At 48.0% G+C, this 17073-nt stretch overlaps 2 protein-coding genes across 4 annotated transcripts; both read left to right on the top strand.

Moving 5' to 3' along the window:
• The first annotated feature begins 1173 nt into the window (after nt 1-1173).
• FLCN (folliculin) lies at nt 1174-14741 on the top strand. 3 transcript variants are annotated; one of them, XM_076350681.1, is made up of 12 exons: nt 1174-1359; nt 2265-2543; nt 3365-3511; nt 4185-4406; nt 4893-5053; nt 6089-6180; nt 6936-7126; nt 8308-8421; nt 8803-8926; nt 9291-9422; nt 11036-11141; nt 11936-14741. In XM_076350681.1, exons 2-12 carry the CDS (start codon nt 2295-2297, stop codon nt 12135-12137), a joined length of 1740 nt encoding a protein of 579 aa, XP_076206796.1. In that variant the 5' UTR covers nt 1174-1359; nt 2265-2294; the 3' UTR covers nt 12138-14741. The 3 variants fall into 3 exon arrangements, with proteins under 3 accessions (XP_076206796.1, XP_076206799.1, XP_076206798.1); XM_076350684.1 differs by lacking the exon at nt 1174-1359 and adding an exon at nt 1409-1475; XM_076350683.1 differs by lacking the exon at nt 1174-1359 and adding an exon at nt 1644-1681.
• Nucleotides 14742-15228: 487 nt separating this feature from the next.
• On the top strand, nt 15229-16646 carry PLD6 (phospholipase D family member 6). Its single transcript, XM_076351277.1, has 2 exons — nt 15229-15646; nt 15768-16646. Exons 1-2 carry the CDS (start codon nt 15229-15231, stop codon nt 16007-16009), a joined length of 660 nt encoding a protein of 219 aa, XP_076207392.1. The 3' UTR covers nt 16010-16646.
• Nucleotides 16647-17073: the final 427 nt, after the last annotated feature.

Consider the following 17073-nt stretch of genomic DNA (forward strand, 5'->3'; position numbering starts at 1 on the left):
GCTAGTTGTCAGCTGCGTGTGGCAGCGCCCTCTGCTCAGGAGTTGTTCAAGCTCTGCTGGTGGCCCCTCGGAGCTCTCCTGAGCTATCTCGAGTAGAAACAGTAGTTCTTTTTGTGCAAACTGCGCGTCTTCCTTGGGAAGTGCTGCTACAGGTCCTTGTCCGAGATGGGCTCCAGGATTAGATGGGCTTTGGATCAGACGCTTCTGTTCATATCTGATCTTCGTGTTACAATAACCATCCGTCTCACTGATCATCTGAGTATTGTTTTCTTCAGAGGCGTAATTATTAGACCATGCCTGGCTGCTTGGATGCAGAGACATACGTTGTAGTGGTGATAGCTGCGCTTTCTTGGGATTTAAGTACAAGCTTTACTCAGCCGAATGGTCTATGCTGTTACCTTGTGGAAGACTTACTGCTTTTGTTCAGACTCGGGTATTTAAAACTCTATAGGGGTCAATTCCAACGTAAAGGGAAGGCGGGCGGAATCCAGCGCTTTTAGTATTTTGAAGCCTGAAAGGATTAATAGTTCACCTGGAATTTGGTTATCTTTCCATCATAGTTTTCCAGACATAAATAATCCCCTACTAAAACTCGATACCCTGAAGAGAATCTGGAGCAGTTTAATGGAGAGAGGATCTGTACGGAGGAGCCTAGAACAGGCTTGTTCAACTCGAGTGTCTGCCCGGTTCTAACCTGGGCTTTACCCGTGTAAACATCTTCCTGGAACTGCTTTATAAAGGGAGTGGGAAAAGATATTACTTCGTAGAAGCCTCCATCTGCCCTCATCTTATATTCCGAGAGGTTTAAGGCATTTACAACACACGACGGGAACTGCCAGTGCTTGTACTGAGTGTCCTTAAGGGAGAAGTCGGGCCCAGCCCGCGGCGAGCAGGCCAGCCGCCCTGGAGGGGAGCACGGGAGGGGAAAAGGGGCTCCGCGGGAGCCCATTGCGAAGCTCCTTCTACCACCCGGTAGCTGCCAGCGCCGCCTCCGCCGCCCGGGCTGTGACCCGCCGCCCCCGGCCCGGCGCTGGGGCCCGGCTTCACCTCAGCGGGGCCCCGCCTCAGGACAGGGCGGGCCCCGCCCGCCGACGGCGCCTGCGCACGGGCCGCCCCGTGTCCCCTCCCGGAGGCCGCCGGTCACGTGACCCGCCATGCGGCCCGCACCACCTCGCGGGGGGAGCGGAGCCCGCTCCGGGTACAGCGCCTGCGGGATCGCAACGGCGGCTCGTCCCCTCTCGGCTCCCGGGGGTCGGACACTATTGTCCGCTCTCTGCGGAGCGACAGCGGGGCGGGGGACAACGAGGGAAGAAAGGAGGCGCCTTCCGGGCCTTCTCATCTTCCCGCTCTCGCCTTGAGGTAATGGCTCTGCCCAGCCCCTGTGGACAGGGCGGCCGTGGGCCGAGTCACTGCCGCACCCGGGGGGTGGTGGGGATCCTCGGGAGAGCGGCGGGAAGGAGCTGCTCGGTACCGCGGTACGAACGGCCTCCTCCTCCCTCTCTGCCGCTTTCTCCTCCCTCTCCTCGCCGCTCTGTGGCGGCGGCGGGTGGGCAGCCGGGAAGCTATCTGCCTCTCTCTCCCCCCCCCAGCTGCCGGTAGGGATGGTACGGGCCGGTGGGTCAGTCTGTGTCAGGCGCCCGCTGACACGGGACGCGCCGGGGAGGGGGAGCCGGGAGCGGCGGTGAGCGGGGCCGGGCCACGGGTGTCCGGGCACGGGGAACCTGGGCTGGGCCGGTCTCGGAGCGGGGATGGCCGGGGCCCGGAGGGGTAGGCCGGCCTGGGTCCGGCTGGCTCTGAGGCGTTCGGGGCCGGGGCCGCTGAGCAGGGCCGGTCCCGACCCGTTACGGCCTGAGGCCTCTGGGCACAGGGAGGCTGCGCCGGGCCCGACAGGGCCCGAGGCGTCCGGGCCCGGAGGTCTGGTCTGTCAGACCCCAACCTGTCCCTGTAAGACTGGAGGTGTGCGGGCAGGAGGGGGTTGGTCCGGTCCAGTCCCGTTCCACCCCCGTGGGGGGCCTGAGGTGTGCCGGCTCAGAGTCAGGGACCCGGGCACGGGGGGATCGGTCTGCTCGAGTCCCATCCCCTCAGGGCACGAAGGGCTGGTCCTTGCTCGGGTCACCCCGTGGTGGAGTTGTGCTGGTCCCTTAGGCTGAGCTTAAGGCCAGCCGCTCCTGGAGGGATGTAGAGCAGGACTTGAACCAGTCAGGCCTAAGAGGTGCTTTAATATCTGTTGTGCTGAATTTGTGTGCTTTCTCCCTTGCCCGCAGGAGGCCTGACGTATGTGCTGAGCTCTCACTATGAATGCTATTGTTGCCCTCTGCCATTTTTGTGAGCTCCACGGTCCTCGCACCCTCTTCTGTACTGAGGTTCTACATTCACCGCTTCCCCAAGGCGCAAGCAGCGGGGACATCTCTGGGCAGAATGAGCAGGCAGAAGAGGAAGAAGGTGGCATTCAGATGAGCAGTCGGATCCGCTCGCACAGCCCGGCAGAAGGTGCCAGCGCCGACTCCAGCAGCCCAGGGCCAAAGAAGTCAGACATGTGTGAGGCAAGTGTGAAGATCTGTGTGCGGACATCAGTGGCCCTTGGCTTAACTAAAGAGCTCTTGGATTCTCTAATGCAAATTGAATTGTTTAAGGGGCGGGGGGGAGGGAAGTGAACGGCACTTGTTTTGTATGTGATTGCTAGTACCAGAAGATCTCCAAGTCCTCATAAACTGTAACGTCCCGTGACAAGAGGATGAAGGAGCTGTTGTTGAGTATATGGACCTTGACAAGATGGTGTCTTGAGGTCTCTTTAAGCCCTGTGATCTGTGATTCTCTTGTGGCTGAGAAATGCTTTCCTCATCCTTGAAGAGCATTTACTTTATTAGATTAGGTCTGGTCATTTGTTAATAATAATTTTAAGAGCAGTATTGATTAGGAAACAAAAACAATGCAAAAGCAATTAAAACAATAGAGAAAATGGATGTTCTCAGTTGTTCTCATGCCTGTCTATTATTAGTATTTGTTCTGAGGTATTTGTTATTCACTTTCCTTTAGGTTATGGCCAGTTGTGTTAGGCCAGTTGGTTTCACAGCTGCTGTTAACTGAATTTTACCACTTGTAGAGCCAGCACCAAGTTCACAATCAAATTAAATAGTGGAAAGTTAGCATAAGGGCAGAGGAAGTATATCGCACAGAGTTCTATGTGAGGAGCTGGGTTCAAATCCTGACCCTGAGTCATAATTCTTGTCTTCTAAGTACTTGTGTTCTTATCTATATGTGTAAGTAACGTTTCCCTACGTTCTGAAGGGAATATGCAGAGGCCTTTGGAAACCTTAGATAACTGCATGCTCATTTATGGCTGAATTTGCTTTTCTGTCTTCAGGGTTGCCGCTCTCTTGCAGGAGGACATCCTGGATATGTCAGCCACGACAAAGAAACTTCAATCAAGTACGTCAGTCACCAACACCCAAACCACCCCCAGCTGTTCAGCATCGTGCGCCAGGCCTGTGTTCGCAGTCTGAGCTGTGAGGTAACTGTCTTGGAGTACAGGGAGAAAACCTATTTTATGGCCTTATGTATCGTTTCAAATCCAAGATAGTGCTTTGCTGATCCTGGCTGCTCTGTGCAGTCTGAAACAAGGAGGGAATGGAGGTGGAAAGACAGACACACAAGTCTGTTCATTCCAGGACTGGTGGTAATTTTTAAGGTTGATCTTTGATAACCTTGAGGGTTACTTCCTCTCACCTCATGAGACCAAAAATTACCCTTTCTTATTTTTGCTCCTACATCTTTATTGTTTTTCTTTGTAAGATAAACTGTTTTTGTAAAAACATTGGAATCTGTTGTTTAGTGCCGAGAAATATTTGATCTTTGTAGACCATTAACATTCAACACCACATAGAAGTGAAGGGAGAACCTTACAGATTAATGAGCATTTGCGTGTCAGGATCAGCAAAATCCCTTGTGGATTCTCAACAGTATTGTAGTTGAATAGAGCTGAATTCTTAAAATACAGCTAAATTGAAGGGTTTGTAGGATACCTCTGGAGGTCTGTTTGACCCTGGGTTTTGGATAGTAGCCTAAAAAAGGCTTGTTTTATTCACCAAGTGTGTGTTAAAGAGCAGGAAGCTTTGTTCAGTTTATTACCGTTTCAGCTGTGTGATGTGCTTAACTACTTTGCTGTCTGTGTCCCTCCTCTTCAGGTCTGCCCAGGACGTGAAGGCCCTATTTTTTTTGGAGATGAACAGCATGGTTTTGTGTTCAGCCACACCTTCTTTATCAAAGACAGCCTGGCTCGAGGTTTCCAGCGCTGGTACAGCATCATCACTATCATGATGGACCGGATTTACCTCATCAACTCCTGGCCTTTCTTGTTGGGAAAAATCAGAGGCATCATTGATGAGCTTCAGGGCAAAGCACTTAAGGTAGGTCAGTACGCAGAGTCCATTTGACTCAATGTTAGTAAAACATCACGATAGTTGATTTACAGCTGAGTCAAAAAGCTGATCCAGCTCATTGCAGGCAGGGTGGTCATTAAGGTTGACGCAAGGGACAAGAGGACGGTGTGTATCTGGGGGTGTAGAAGAGAAGGAACAGGGTGCCTCTCTCATTTTAAGCCAGTCATAACACTTTCCAGACCTAACTGCTAGACAATAGCTCTGTTAGAAATTCAAGTAACTGAAGTTGTGAAGGACAATGGTTTTGGAGCACGAGTGTTACTTAATGATAATTTTAGTCAACCTAAGAATAAGATGTCCCTTCCCTCTCTTTTCCCATAATTTACAATGTATTTTGGATGATTGTGTGTGACGCACCCTTTTCACTTCATATTTTTGTTGGGGTTTTTCGGCTCAGCTTTATGTAAGCATTTTATCTTTTTCTGTCTCTTGTACTGCCCTTCTGTGGTGCAGGTGTTCGAAGCAGAGCAGTATGGGTGCCCTCAGCGTGCCCAGCGGATGAACACGGCCTTCACTCCCTTCCTGCACCAGCGGAACGGCAATGCAGCCCGCTCCTTAACGTCACTGACCAACGATGAAAACCTGTGGGCATGTTTGCATACTTCCTTTGCTTGGTAATGCCACTTGTGTATCTAGCTTCTACAACTCCTTCGTGAAGAGAATATTGCCATATTCTGAAAGGGTGGAAATGTGATTTGAGCGTTTGGGTATTTTTTTTCTTGAGGTAGTAAGTTGGACTTTGCTAAGTAGTCTCTGAATTGGAAGGAGCTAAGCGCAGAAAGACAGCAGCCTGCTGATGCCTTTAAGGCAAAAAAAAATTACTTGTTGCTGTGAAGTAAATCTACTAATGTAGCTGCAAAAGGAAACCACGTCTATCTAGATGGAAAGGCTTTGCAGTATAAAAGTAAGTATGGAAGAAAGCAAGAAGAGATGCTCCTCCCCCCGGTTTGTTGAACCTCGGATTCACACTTGAAGTACAGCGGTGGTTCACCTGGAAGAGCCCGTGAATTGTGATAGGCAGCGTGGGAGGTGCAGCCATTTGGCACAGTAGTATGTCTGTGGGAGTCCAGTTGCTCTAGTGCCTGACTTGCTCACCAAACTTCCCTGGAAAGATGCCACAGAGAGGGTTGCAACACTGGCATGTGACTTGGATGGGGGATGAGTGTGTTGCACAAAGTAATTGCAAAATGGTAGGCCTTTCGGTGACTTTGAGTGGCAGCGGTTGTAAGATGCGTTGATAGTTACCACACCGAGGAAAGCACAGAGATGTGTTGAAAGGAAACACAAATTGGTTAGTGGTTGGATTTTTTGTTGAGCTCATCGCACCAAGTTTCTTATGGCCTCAAGTGGCGCCAGGGGAGGTTTAGATTGGACGTGAGGAAAAATTTCTGTACTGAAAGAGTGGTTAAACATTGGAACAGGCTGCCCAGGGAAGTGGTGGAGTCCCCATCCCTGGAGGTATTTAAAAGACGTGTAGATGAGGCGCTCAGGGACATGGTTTAGTGGGCATGGGGGTGTTGGGTTGACGGTTGGACTCGATGATCTTAGAGGTCTTTTCCAACCTTTATGATTCTATGATTCTTGCTGGATTTTTGCACCTAGCAAGCAGCCTTAATGAATGCTACTTCTGTTTCTTTCAACGTCTCCAGGCTTTTGAAAGCTTGTGGCAGCCGACTTACAGAGAAGCTTCTGGAGGGAGCACCAACAGAAGACACCCTCGTTCAGATGGAAAAACTTGCAGGTGAGAGAGAAGTTTCCAGAGCTGGAAGACCCTCTGAGAATGCTTTGGATGGTAAAACACCAAGTCCTTTTGTCAGCAGCATGGTGCAGCCATCCCTCTTGAACTTTACCTCAGTGGTAGTCTCTGCAGTAGCTGATGTGCTCTCCCATATGGAGATGGCTCTGACGGGAATGTGAAATCAAGGCCCTTGGCCTCGTAGGCTCTCTCCTACACAAGTAACAAACTCCACATGTGCATGCAGTGTTGCGTCATCATGATTATTGTTCTCTCTGGCTGGGTTGGCCCTCCTGATGAATCTCTATGGCTAGGAGAATTTGCAGTCATATGGAGCTTTCTTCTTGCTCCTTTTTCTACAAAATTTCTAAAATTAAAGGATCATAATTTTTTCTTGCATTGAAATATTTTTATTAATCCATTTAGACTAGAATCTATAAAACCTGCCTCAAAGCTTTGGCCATGACCTTTAAAGCAAGAATAGAGAACGTGTAGCTGGTCAAAAGATGTGACTTTGTGTCCTGTAGAAGATGAAAATTCCTTCTTGACACTTCAGTGGTTATTGTATATCTGAACTGTGAAACTTCATTAACACCTCAGGTGCGTCTGTGACGCTAGTGCTTTCAGTTACTGCGTTCTGAACTCGTCTCCCCACATATAGCCAAAATCAGTTGGCTGCAGTGTGTGTAGGCGCTTCTGAGGCAGTTTCCATGCCTAGAGAGCAGCAATGTTTATGACCGCTCTACCTTTTTTTCTGCTAGACCTGAAAGAAGAGTCGGAAGGCTGGGATGGTTCCGAGGAAGAAGTGAAGCCTTCTTCCCAGCCAGATGTTGTGGAAGGGCAGGAGCTATCTAAATGCTCACCTGAAACGTCACTGATGCCAGATTGCAACAGCTGGAATGTAGCTCACAGAAGGTTGTCTGTCTTTCGCTCTCTCAGGCACATGAGACAGGTAAGAGAGGAGCACAGTTACTCTGGTGCTGAATTCACAAGCTAATAACTTATTTTCTCCTGATGATGTTTTCGGAAAATACATATTTATTTCCTGCAGTCTGCACTTCTTTCCTGGTTCTGTGTTCAACACAGTGCCTACGCAGCTAGTAACGCGGTGTTAACTGCACCTCTGAGGACTCTCTTCCTCTGAGATCATGTGGGCCTCTGGTGATCATCAGTCATGTGGGATGGGATCATATGATTTCTCTCAAATTCTGCACTTCTCTTCTTCCCAAGTGACAGTAATTTAATACAGAGGTTGTGCAGCATCTTCAAAGCCAAGTATTATTTGCTTAAAACAAAAGTGTTTCAGAGGGGAAAAAACTAATTTACAAACAAAACAAATGGTTCTGTACAGATCTACCTTTTATCCAGTGCTTCCAGTTACCTGGCTGAGGGGGAGGGTTCGGTGCATTTGACCCACAGTCTCTTTCACACCAGCTTGTTTTCCCGGACGCTCCTGACAAATACCTGCTTTATGTCTTTAGCCTCCTTTTGTTCTACTGTCTCCTAATTTGGAATGCTTGAAGCTATTGAACTACACCACTGTGTTGTGCAAGTGTGTGCCTTCGGAGGCTTGTCTAAGAATATTGTTTAATCTTTCATGCCTGAATCACTGTTGTGAACATAAACCAGATCAGAGAAACGCCTGAAAGTTGTTATCATCTAATAGAAGTTGTTCAGTCCCATTCCAAACGGGCCTGTGTCCATCTTGCCAAAACCGCTAATTTGGCCAACAAGTGAGCTGACTGACGCAGCCTAGCCAGAGCACTGAAGAATTTGGAGCAACTGAGAAATGAAGCTGTTGTTCTCTTGATGTGCCTGATATTGAATTGGATCAGTGGTTCTTTGCTGCTGTTTGTTCTTGAAACCCTAGATGGGGGCGAATAGCGCTTTGCATGACAGTCCGACACCTTTCGCACCTGTCAAAGAAATACTTGATCTTGATGCTGTGGTTTAGAGCTATTACTCTGTGCACAAGACCTGCTACATCGTCACGTTCATTTCTGCTGTTCAGTTCTAGCCATTTTCTTATGTGGCAGTGATATTTTTGACAGGGCAGACTGGACATTTCACTAATTTTTATAACCAATGCAGAATGTTTTTGGGTTTTGGGTTGTTTTGGTTTTTTTTTTCCAGGTTCTTGGGGCATCAGCATTCCGCATGCTGGCTTGGCATGTTCTGATGGGAAACCAGGTCATCTGGAAAGCTCGAGATATGGATCTTGTCCAGTCTGCTTTTGACGTGCTACGGGTAGAAACTTTTTCCTTTGTTTCCTGGCTGCATATTTTTACGTGTATTTCTCTAGTAGTCCAGCCTTCATAATGACCTGTCTCTGACATGTAATCTTGTGGAGAATGTGTTCTAAATTACATGGTTTTGAAAAATCAACAACAACAAAAAAACCCCAGAAAACACCCACCGAACAAAAAACCCTCAACCTTTGGATGTCTTGGTTGTCCTCAGCAACTGCGTAGTCTTTCAAGCTGAGTAGGATACTTCTGATCGCCCAAATCAGGAGCATCTGCCTGAGCAGTGCTCCAAGTCTTGGCTGGCCCTAGCAGTCAGGGAGAAAATTGTACTGTACTTGCTTAGTTCCAGTGCTTCTCTTGACGTGTTTCCTTCCTTCTCTAGACTATGCTGCCTGTTGGTTGTGTGCGGATCATCCCCTACAGTGACCAGTATGAAGAGGCATATCGGTGTAACTTCCTAGGGCTTAGCCCACACGTCCAAATCCCATCCCACATACTATCATCTGGTAAGAACCTGATGCACAACCCTCTCCTTTCCCTATCATCTTATGTTAAAGGACACAAGATTATTTTTTTTTTTATTATTAAGTATTGGCAGATAGTCTAACAATGCTGCATGAACCAAAAGCTGTACCACTTCCATTTTGTTTTCCCCATATCCTTGCCTGATCGGTAGTTGAAAGGTGTGACACCTGCTTTAAGCACTGATCATACCATAGCTGACAGTCCTGGTTCCTACTGAGGGAAGGTTGATGCTGGGCCAAATACCGTAAGCTGACAGAGCTGTGCTTTCTCGGAGCGGGGTATGTAGCTGTATTTTAGAATCTGGGCCAGTACAGTTAATGTTCTTTTGGGCTCTTGTTGCTCTAGAGTTTGCGGTCCTCGTGGAAGTTCGCGCTGCTACCCGGTCCAGTCTCTACCCAACTCTGTTTGATGATGAGCAGTCCCTCAACAAGTACGAGTTTGTTGTCACCAGCGGTAGCCCTGTTGCAGCAGATCGAGGTGGGTGATTTGAAAGCAGAAAGAACCTGTATCACTGAGGTTAAAAGAGCATCTTGATCTTTAATTGGTTTTTACACTGTTCGTGTACTGGCCCTTAAGGAAGTCTGAGTAGAAGCCAGGTCAGTATACAACTGGGGTACTGCTATTTGAGGTGAGGTTTACCACAGTCTGTTTAATTATAAAGGGTTTGCTTCACCAGATCAGCATTTTGCTTATTAATTTTCAGAAATGAGAAACAAATTCTGTAACGTGTATAGTAGCAATTGTAGGGAAATTCTTCTGTAACCCACAACGAATGTTTTCTATCCTGGAATACTTGTGTGTTTATTTTGAGTCAGTCTGGCTTATAAGGACCATGATGTTACTCATCTCCCATGTTCCACTTGATAAACAAGTATGAGTGATACAGAAGTGCCCAGACCTTTTTTTGTTGTTGTTGCTGTTGCTACTTGTTCAAGGACTTGAGCACTTGCACCTAGATGTGATTTGAGTCAGGTCCATCAGTCTCGTGTTTTCTGGGAAGTCTGAATTTAGGTGAATTGGCCTCATTGACTGTCTCAAAAGACTTGACAGATGGCTAACCCTTCCTGCTCTGGCCTCTGAAGATACAGGCGCAATGCAAAGCAGAGACTTACTCCCTTTGTAGTGTTCTTCCTGTGCTCCAGCAGCTGTTGTAGGTCCCACATGTGTAATTACAGTAGTCTACTTTGCATGCACTGCAACCAGTGGCATGTCCAGAAGCTTCTGGACAAAAATAGTCACTGAAAGGTCTTTTCTCCACCGCAGCGTCAAACTTATTAGGCCACGGACTGCTGGGAAAAAAGCCTCCTAGGGAATTCCAAAAAGTGGTGCGGGAGAGGAGTACCTTGGGTTGGTTGTTGGTTTGTTTCTTTACTAAGTATCCTGGAACTGCCCTTAACAAGAGGAACATTTAAATCAAGAGTAAGTGGAGACTTTAAAATTGAGGGTTTATATTTTTATATAGATGTATGTGTATTGTACAAAGCATGAAGATTTTTCATAACTCTGCATTTTTTAATGAGCTTTTTATATGGGACTAGAAACAACAAAATCTAAACAACAGTTTAAAAGTGGGTCTGAAGAAAACAAAGGCCCCTGAACCTGTGTGCATGTCCCAGGATCCTTCACAAAATTCCACGTTGCTTCTTGGATCAGATGTTTTTCTAGTGGGATGATCTTTAGCTCCTTTTCCATGGAAATGAAATCAAGGCAGGCCACTGGGGGGGGTATATTTTTCCATCTTGTAGAATAGGTAGGTTTCTTCCTGACTCGAGGAAGATTATTATCTGTGAACTAATCAAGCCAAATTCTATGTTGAAATTGGCTGTGCTGTTTTAATAGTGTAACTTTCTGCATATAGAGGAAGCTGCATTAATGCACCAGACCAAAGTACTGGTGAAAAATGGGTGCAGACTAGCGCTCTTGAAAAGAAGAAGAGGTGGAACAAATGTGTATTCTTGTCTGTAATTCCAGCGGGTATTCAGGCCCAGGTCACAGAATAAATGGCCTAGTCCTTGCTAACAATTACTAGTAAAGGTGTAAGCTTGCGTGTCCTCTTTCTCACCCTTTTTCCCCTCTTTCTGATCCTGTAGTTGGCCCTACAATCTTGAACAAGATCGAAGCTGCTCTGACCAACCAGAACCTTTCTGTAGATGTTGTGGATCAGTGCCTTGTTTGCCTGAAGGAGGAGTGGATGAAGTAAGTACGACTACGTTGCTTTCAGAGAAACAGCTTTGGCACTAATCCTGGAACAGTTACAGCAGAGTACAGGACAAACTTGTAGTCAGGTAACTTCCACTGTAGTATTGACAGTAGTTGGCTTTACTGTTGGGAGCTAAGAATATCGGAGTTGTTCTGCTCTGGTCCAAGCTGTCTTTTTGGCTTTCAGCAGTTCTTAGCCTTTGTGCTTCAGTTCACGCATCTGTAGGTTGCCTACATGACAATACTTGTCTGCCTTATAGACATTATGAGGATTAAGTATGCAAATATATATATGCCTGTCAGTGTGCGCTATATTCCAGTGCAGATAACATGCCAAACAGATGTTGTGATTGCACCTTCAGGCGCTACATTTCAAAGGTGCAAGTAGTTATAAAGGAAGACCAGACAGTCATGTGAAATAACTCATGGAACGTTACGATTTGGTGAATCTACCTGAAGGCCAGATGGGCACTAGACGTGTCCCCCAGGGAGATTCCCAGTTGTCACAATTAATTGTTTTACTTTTCGCTAGAATGAAAAAACAGACTAGAATTACGCATATTACTACTGAAAATGAGTAATCCCGATAACTAATCCCCCCTTTTCTTGTACTCTTCTTCCCCCCACCTTCTTCATTCAAAGCGGGAGAATAGTTTACATGGAATATTGTTTGAAGCTTTTATTAATGTTTAGTTGGAGTAGGTACCGGGAGAAGCTACGGTTACTGCTCATTCCCTGTTTGATGTGTGCAAGTCCATCGTAATAGTGACAGGAGTTTCTTGTTTCTGCAGTAAAGTGAAGGTCCTCTTTAAATTCACTAAAGTGGACAGCAGACCCAAGGAGGATACCCAAAAACTGCTGAGCATTCTGGGAGCTGCAGAGGAGGACAACGTCAAGCTTCTCAAGTTCTGGATGACTGGCCTGAGCAAGACTTACAAGTCCCACCTGATGTCAACAGTTCGCAGCCCAACGTCCTCAGAGTCCCGGAACTAAAGGGTGCCCAACCTCACTTGCTGCCTTCAGATAATCGCAGGGAACCCCAAGTTGCCACTGCTGAGCCTGCAGCATGTGCGTTAGGCGGATAGTGAAACTTCATCACTATTCTTCTGGTCCTCAAACTAACTTGAAGAGTGACTTGAGTCTTTTCTAATTGCTGTGAGACTGGACTAATAAGTGCTAATAATAGTGCTGCTGTCTGTCCTGAAACTCAACTCTAAATCTAGACCTCCACACTCAAGACTAAAATACAGCGACACTCAAAGAATCAGCGTGAATTAATTAAAATCCCATACCGTCATCGTTAAGCATTATGGTGTGGTAGTAGACCTCAGTTTTAGATTTCATTGGCGAGACTCGGATACCTGTGACAATGTCCGGAACTCCTGGGAGTGGATATAGTTAATGCCTCCGAATCCCACATAAATCTCCTAAATGCATGAGAGAACAAGAACCAAAAATAAGTGACACGTCACAGGGTATGGATCACGTGTAAATTATTTCAAACCACTTTATGCTCGGATTTAAGAAGAGACTATTTTCTGCTGTAGCATAAGTCAGGATATCCTATCGGAGTCCTGTCACTCCACTTTATTTATTTATATCTTAACTTGAGACAGTTTCAGCATTTGCTTTGGAAATCTTGTCTGGGAGGGAGAATTGTAATATAAGAAGTCTCAAAATGCAGCCTGCTTGCCTCTCTAGAGGTTAAAATACTCGCCTTGTTTTGCCTGTGGTTGCAAAACTTCCAGGTAATGAAGATAACCTCGCCAGGATAAGGTTGCTGGTGTTCTTCTATCTTCAGAAATAGTTTTCTAGCTTCCTAATTAAGTTAAGCGGAAAAAATCCAACCTGTAGGTGCTCCCTTCTTATATAACTTTATAGTAGCCATTTTTGCTTAATAGTTCATGGAAACATTGGTGCATTTTTTAATTACCTAAACAGCTATTCCTTATCTGTATTGTAAGGAATTACTGTTCCTGTTGTGAAGTCTTTTTTTGTCTTTTTTTTTTTTTTTTTTTTCCCCCTGGATCATTGTTGGGAAAACTTGACGTTACCGTAGACATTTTTAACAAGCTAGAGGCAGGTTTTACCAGGTGACCTTCTACACTCATTCAAACAAGACTCAAGCTCAGAGGGGATGTTCCAACTTGTCTCGAGTTCTGTTCTTATATATAAAATATGCAGGTTGATTTTTGTCTGGAACATCTGTAAAATGGCGACAGGCATTAAATCTCATTAAGAGCTATTTTTGTAAAATGGACAAAGCCTAGTTTTGTGTTGATTTTCAGTGCGTGTGTGTGTGTGTGTGTATTGGGGTGGGGGAAGCAACAGTTGATGCACAAGGTAATTCCCGCATCTTAGCCTCGATCTAATTTACAGAATTTAACAGGTCTTTTCCTCTTAACTTTGTATGTATTAGTTTTCTTGTACAGGTGGAGCAAGAGATGCTCAGATATATTAATTGAAAATGCTTGACTGGACATAAACAACTGCAGGATATTCAAGCAGCAGACAGATGCTTGGAAAAAGGCATTACTCTGTTACTTCAAAAACTAACCACTTATTTAATTTCAGGGTTCGCAAAAAGGCTTGCATTTCCCAGTTGTCACTAAGGAAACAGGAGACGAAAGAGGTGCTCAAGCCCTATCCACAGGAAAGGAAGCTTTGAATAGTACAGGCGTCTTGCTTCCTGCGTGCCAGGTGCTAGTCATGAGGGAAAAGCAAAGCCCACCGACAGTGGGATAAAAGCAACAGAAGTAATTAGAAAAGCGTGGACTAGTGAGTCAGAATTTCTAGTGCTAGGTCGGTGCTTGCTCTTGTGGCTACATTTTATGTGATATGGTACTCTATTTTTCTACTTGAAAGCTATTCTGGTCCAATTCAGAGCTGTGTAACACAACAGGTAAGACATTATTTGGCATTTAGACCTTCTAGATTGCTGAACTGTTTCTGTTTTTTTTTTTAAGAATAGCTCTCCCAAGCAATCCAACATTAAAAGCTAGTCTCTATCTAACCTGCAGTTGGTGCCTAAGAACCCATTAGCAAAGCCCATGTTTCTGAACAGAGGGGTGGTTTCTTCCAAAACAGCAAGAGGGTGGTCACAAGGTCAAGCTTGAGGCTTCATCCTCTACTTCCATGTGCTCATGTATGGTGAGTTGCATGCAATGTTGGTCGGTCTCCATCCTGATCTGAAACAGGGCTGTGTCACGGACAACCAGACTCTGGATAACGTATCATTTTTGAGCCAGGGCAAGGAAACCACTAACTTAACACATATAAAATGCCCACAGGAAAGAAGGGGGAGAGTTGCTTATGTCTGTGAACCCAGGGCTCCTGCTTAGCATAAAACCAGATGTGCTCGCCTGCCAGAACAGATCTGTACACGGGATTACCAAGTAATTGTCTGGGCAAGTTCCTGCAGCTCGCCGATTAGGCTGCGGGTGCTCATTTTGCCGTCAGCCATAGCTGGAATGTGCACGCTGCTCTTAGCACAACTCAATTAACAAAAAAGCATGTCTGCAGCCATCTTTCACCACCCTCCTTCCCTTGAAACGATATGCCTTAAAGACAAACTGATTAAAGCAGGATGTTTCTTTATTCCGGCGTGATTTCCTTTTCTGCGTGGCCGAGCAGCGTCTACCTGGGAGGGAGGTGGGAGCAGTGAGCGCTGCAGCTGCAGGCTGGCAGACCCACCGCTGGCCCTGGGGCACCCGTTCCCCCAGCCAGGCAGGATCCGGCTTAGAGGATCTGTGGGGTACATGCAGCGCAGCCGGCTGGTGTCTGGGGAAGGGTTAAGTAGTCAGCCGCAGACGGTGAGGAGGGCTTCGTTTTCAGACGAGGCTCGCCGCTTCGGTGGAGCCCTCGATCCGCCTTTCCCCCGCCCCAAAGCAGCCCAAGCCCCCGTGGGCCGAGAAAGCGGTCGGCTCAGGGCTCGGGGAGGCGGCTGCGGCCCGGGGCCGCTCGACACCCGCCGCCCAGGCGGCGGGAGGCTCCCTGAGGAAACTTCCCGCCGTAGCCGCGCTCGCCTGCTCGGAGCGACCGCGCATGCGCCGCGGCCGTGGCGGGCGGGAGAGGCGGCGGGGGCATGTGGGCGGCGGGCGCGCAGCGGCGGGCGGGCCTGGCGCTGGCGGCGGCGGCGGCAGCGGCCCTGGCCCTGGCGTTGGCGGCCTGGCGGCGGCGGCGGCAGCCGGTGCGCGAGGTGCTCTTCTTCCCCTCGCGGCTCAGCTGCACCGAGGAGCTGCTGGCCGAGGCGGCGGGGACCGGCGCGGCGGCCCGGCCCTGCCCCTGCCCGCTGCCGCGCGGCGACTGCTCCCTCAGCCGCCTCCTGCGGCGGCTCCTCTCCGCCCGCCGCTCCCTCGAGATCTGCCTCTTCGCCTTCTCCAGCCCACAGCTGGGCCGCGCCGTCCAGCTCCTCCACCGCCGCGGCGTCCGCGTCCGCGTCGTCACCGACGCGCAGTACATGGGGCTCCGGGGCTCCCAGATCGGCCTCCTCCGGCACGCCGGTGAGGCGGCCTCCCCTTGGCGAGGGGTCTCTGCGGGGCAGGGCACGGCCGGGCGCTCGGGGTGGCTGCGGCCTGGGTGACACCTTCGGTTACCGCTGAAGAGGTGGTTGTGTCTTTGTAGGGATCCAGGTGCGCCATGACCAGGAGAATGGTTACATGCACCACAAGTTCGCTATCGTGGACAGGAGGATGCTCATCACGGGCTCCCTCAACTGGACCACCCAAGCTATCCAGACCAACCGGGAGAACGTGCTGGTCGTGGAAGACGCTGAGTATGTGAAGCCTTTTCTGGATGAGTTTGAAAGGATTTGGGAAGAGTACAATCCCATCCACTACAGATTTTTTTCCAAAGACAATAAATGATTGAGCTGCCTCACAGGGCTGGTGGAGTACTTGGCGCATAGCATTCATAGACTTTATTATTATCTATAGACATTGTGTTACCCATCTGGGTGTCATTGAGGTACACTCCCCCGGAGAATCGAAGTGCTCTCCACCCTAAAGTGCCACAGGTCCCTTGCTGTGGGTCATTCCCGTGCTAGAGAGAATGACCCAACTGTTTGGAGAGTTGTTTTGTGAGGATAGCTGTGATAGGACTGCAGTCATAGAGCTTAAAACTACGGGCAGGCTTGTTGCCGTGCCCTGGCGCAGACGAGGTATGTTCATACAGTGCTGGGTAGGTGTTTCAACGGTGAAATGGACATTTTCCAACTTAGGATGCTGCAGAATGGAATTGTAGCCCGATGGCTCCTCTGCATCAGTCACTCTAAAGAAGAGTTAAGAGGGCTGCAGCAAAGCTAGAGTTTGTATAGAGAGATTAAGCACCTTAGTTACATTTCTTGTTGGCATTAATTGTTGAAAGTTTGTAAAAGGGAATTTGTGGGAAATAGGAAGGCAGAAATTAGAAGTAAGTTTTTGTACACGTTTCCTTTGGTTTAAGATGAGCAGAGCTCCAGCGTAAAAGCGTGTGAACAGATACTAATGACAGCTCGTCGTCCAGCAAGCAAGTGTAGGGGAGTCTGGAAAGAAATGAGAAACTGTTCTTTGGGATCAGTCGGTCTTGTCTTGAGAGCAGACACGGCTGGAGTTCGGTCACCGACTTCAGAGTGGAGCGGTGGAAGGAGACCCCAGTTCATTCAGGTGGGGACACCGCGTCCTGGTCTGGTTCGGCGACTTCGACCGCCTGTGTTGGCAGCAGCAGGGTGGGGGACAGCGAGTGAATAGCAAGAGGGAGGTAAGATCTCTGTCCCTACAGTTCAGGGTGGAACAAAGATGGGTCTAAACTTAAGAATTTCAAAACTGTAAATAGCATCTGTGTCAGAATTACTTTATACTGAAGAGAAACTGCCTCAGAATCTCTCAAAATGAAAAAAGGTCTTAACGTTTCGTTACCAGTTTTGCTTGATGCAGTAGTACTGTGATTAGCA

The sequence above is a fragment of the Aptenodytes patagonicus genome, chromosome 13 (assembly GCF_965638725.1).
Source record: "Aptenodytes patagonicus chromosome 13, bAptPat1.pri.cur, whole genome shotgun sequence".
Lineage (NCBI taxonomy): Eukaryota > Metazoa > Chordata > Aves > Sphenisciformes > Spheniscidae > Aptenodytes > Aptenodytes patagonicus.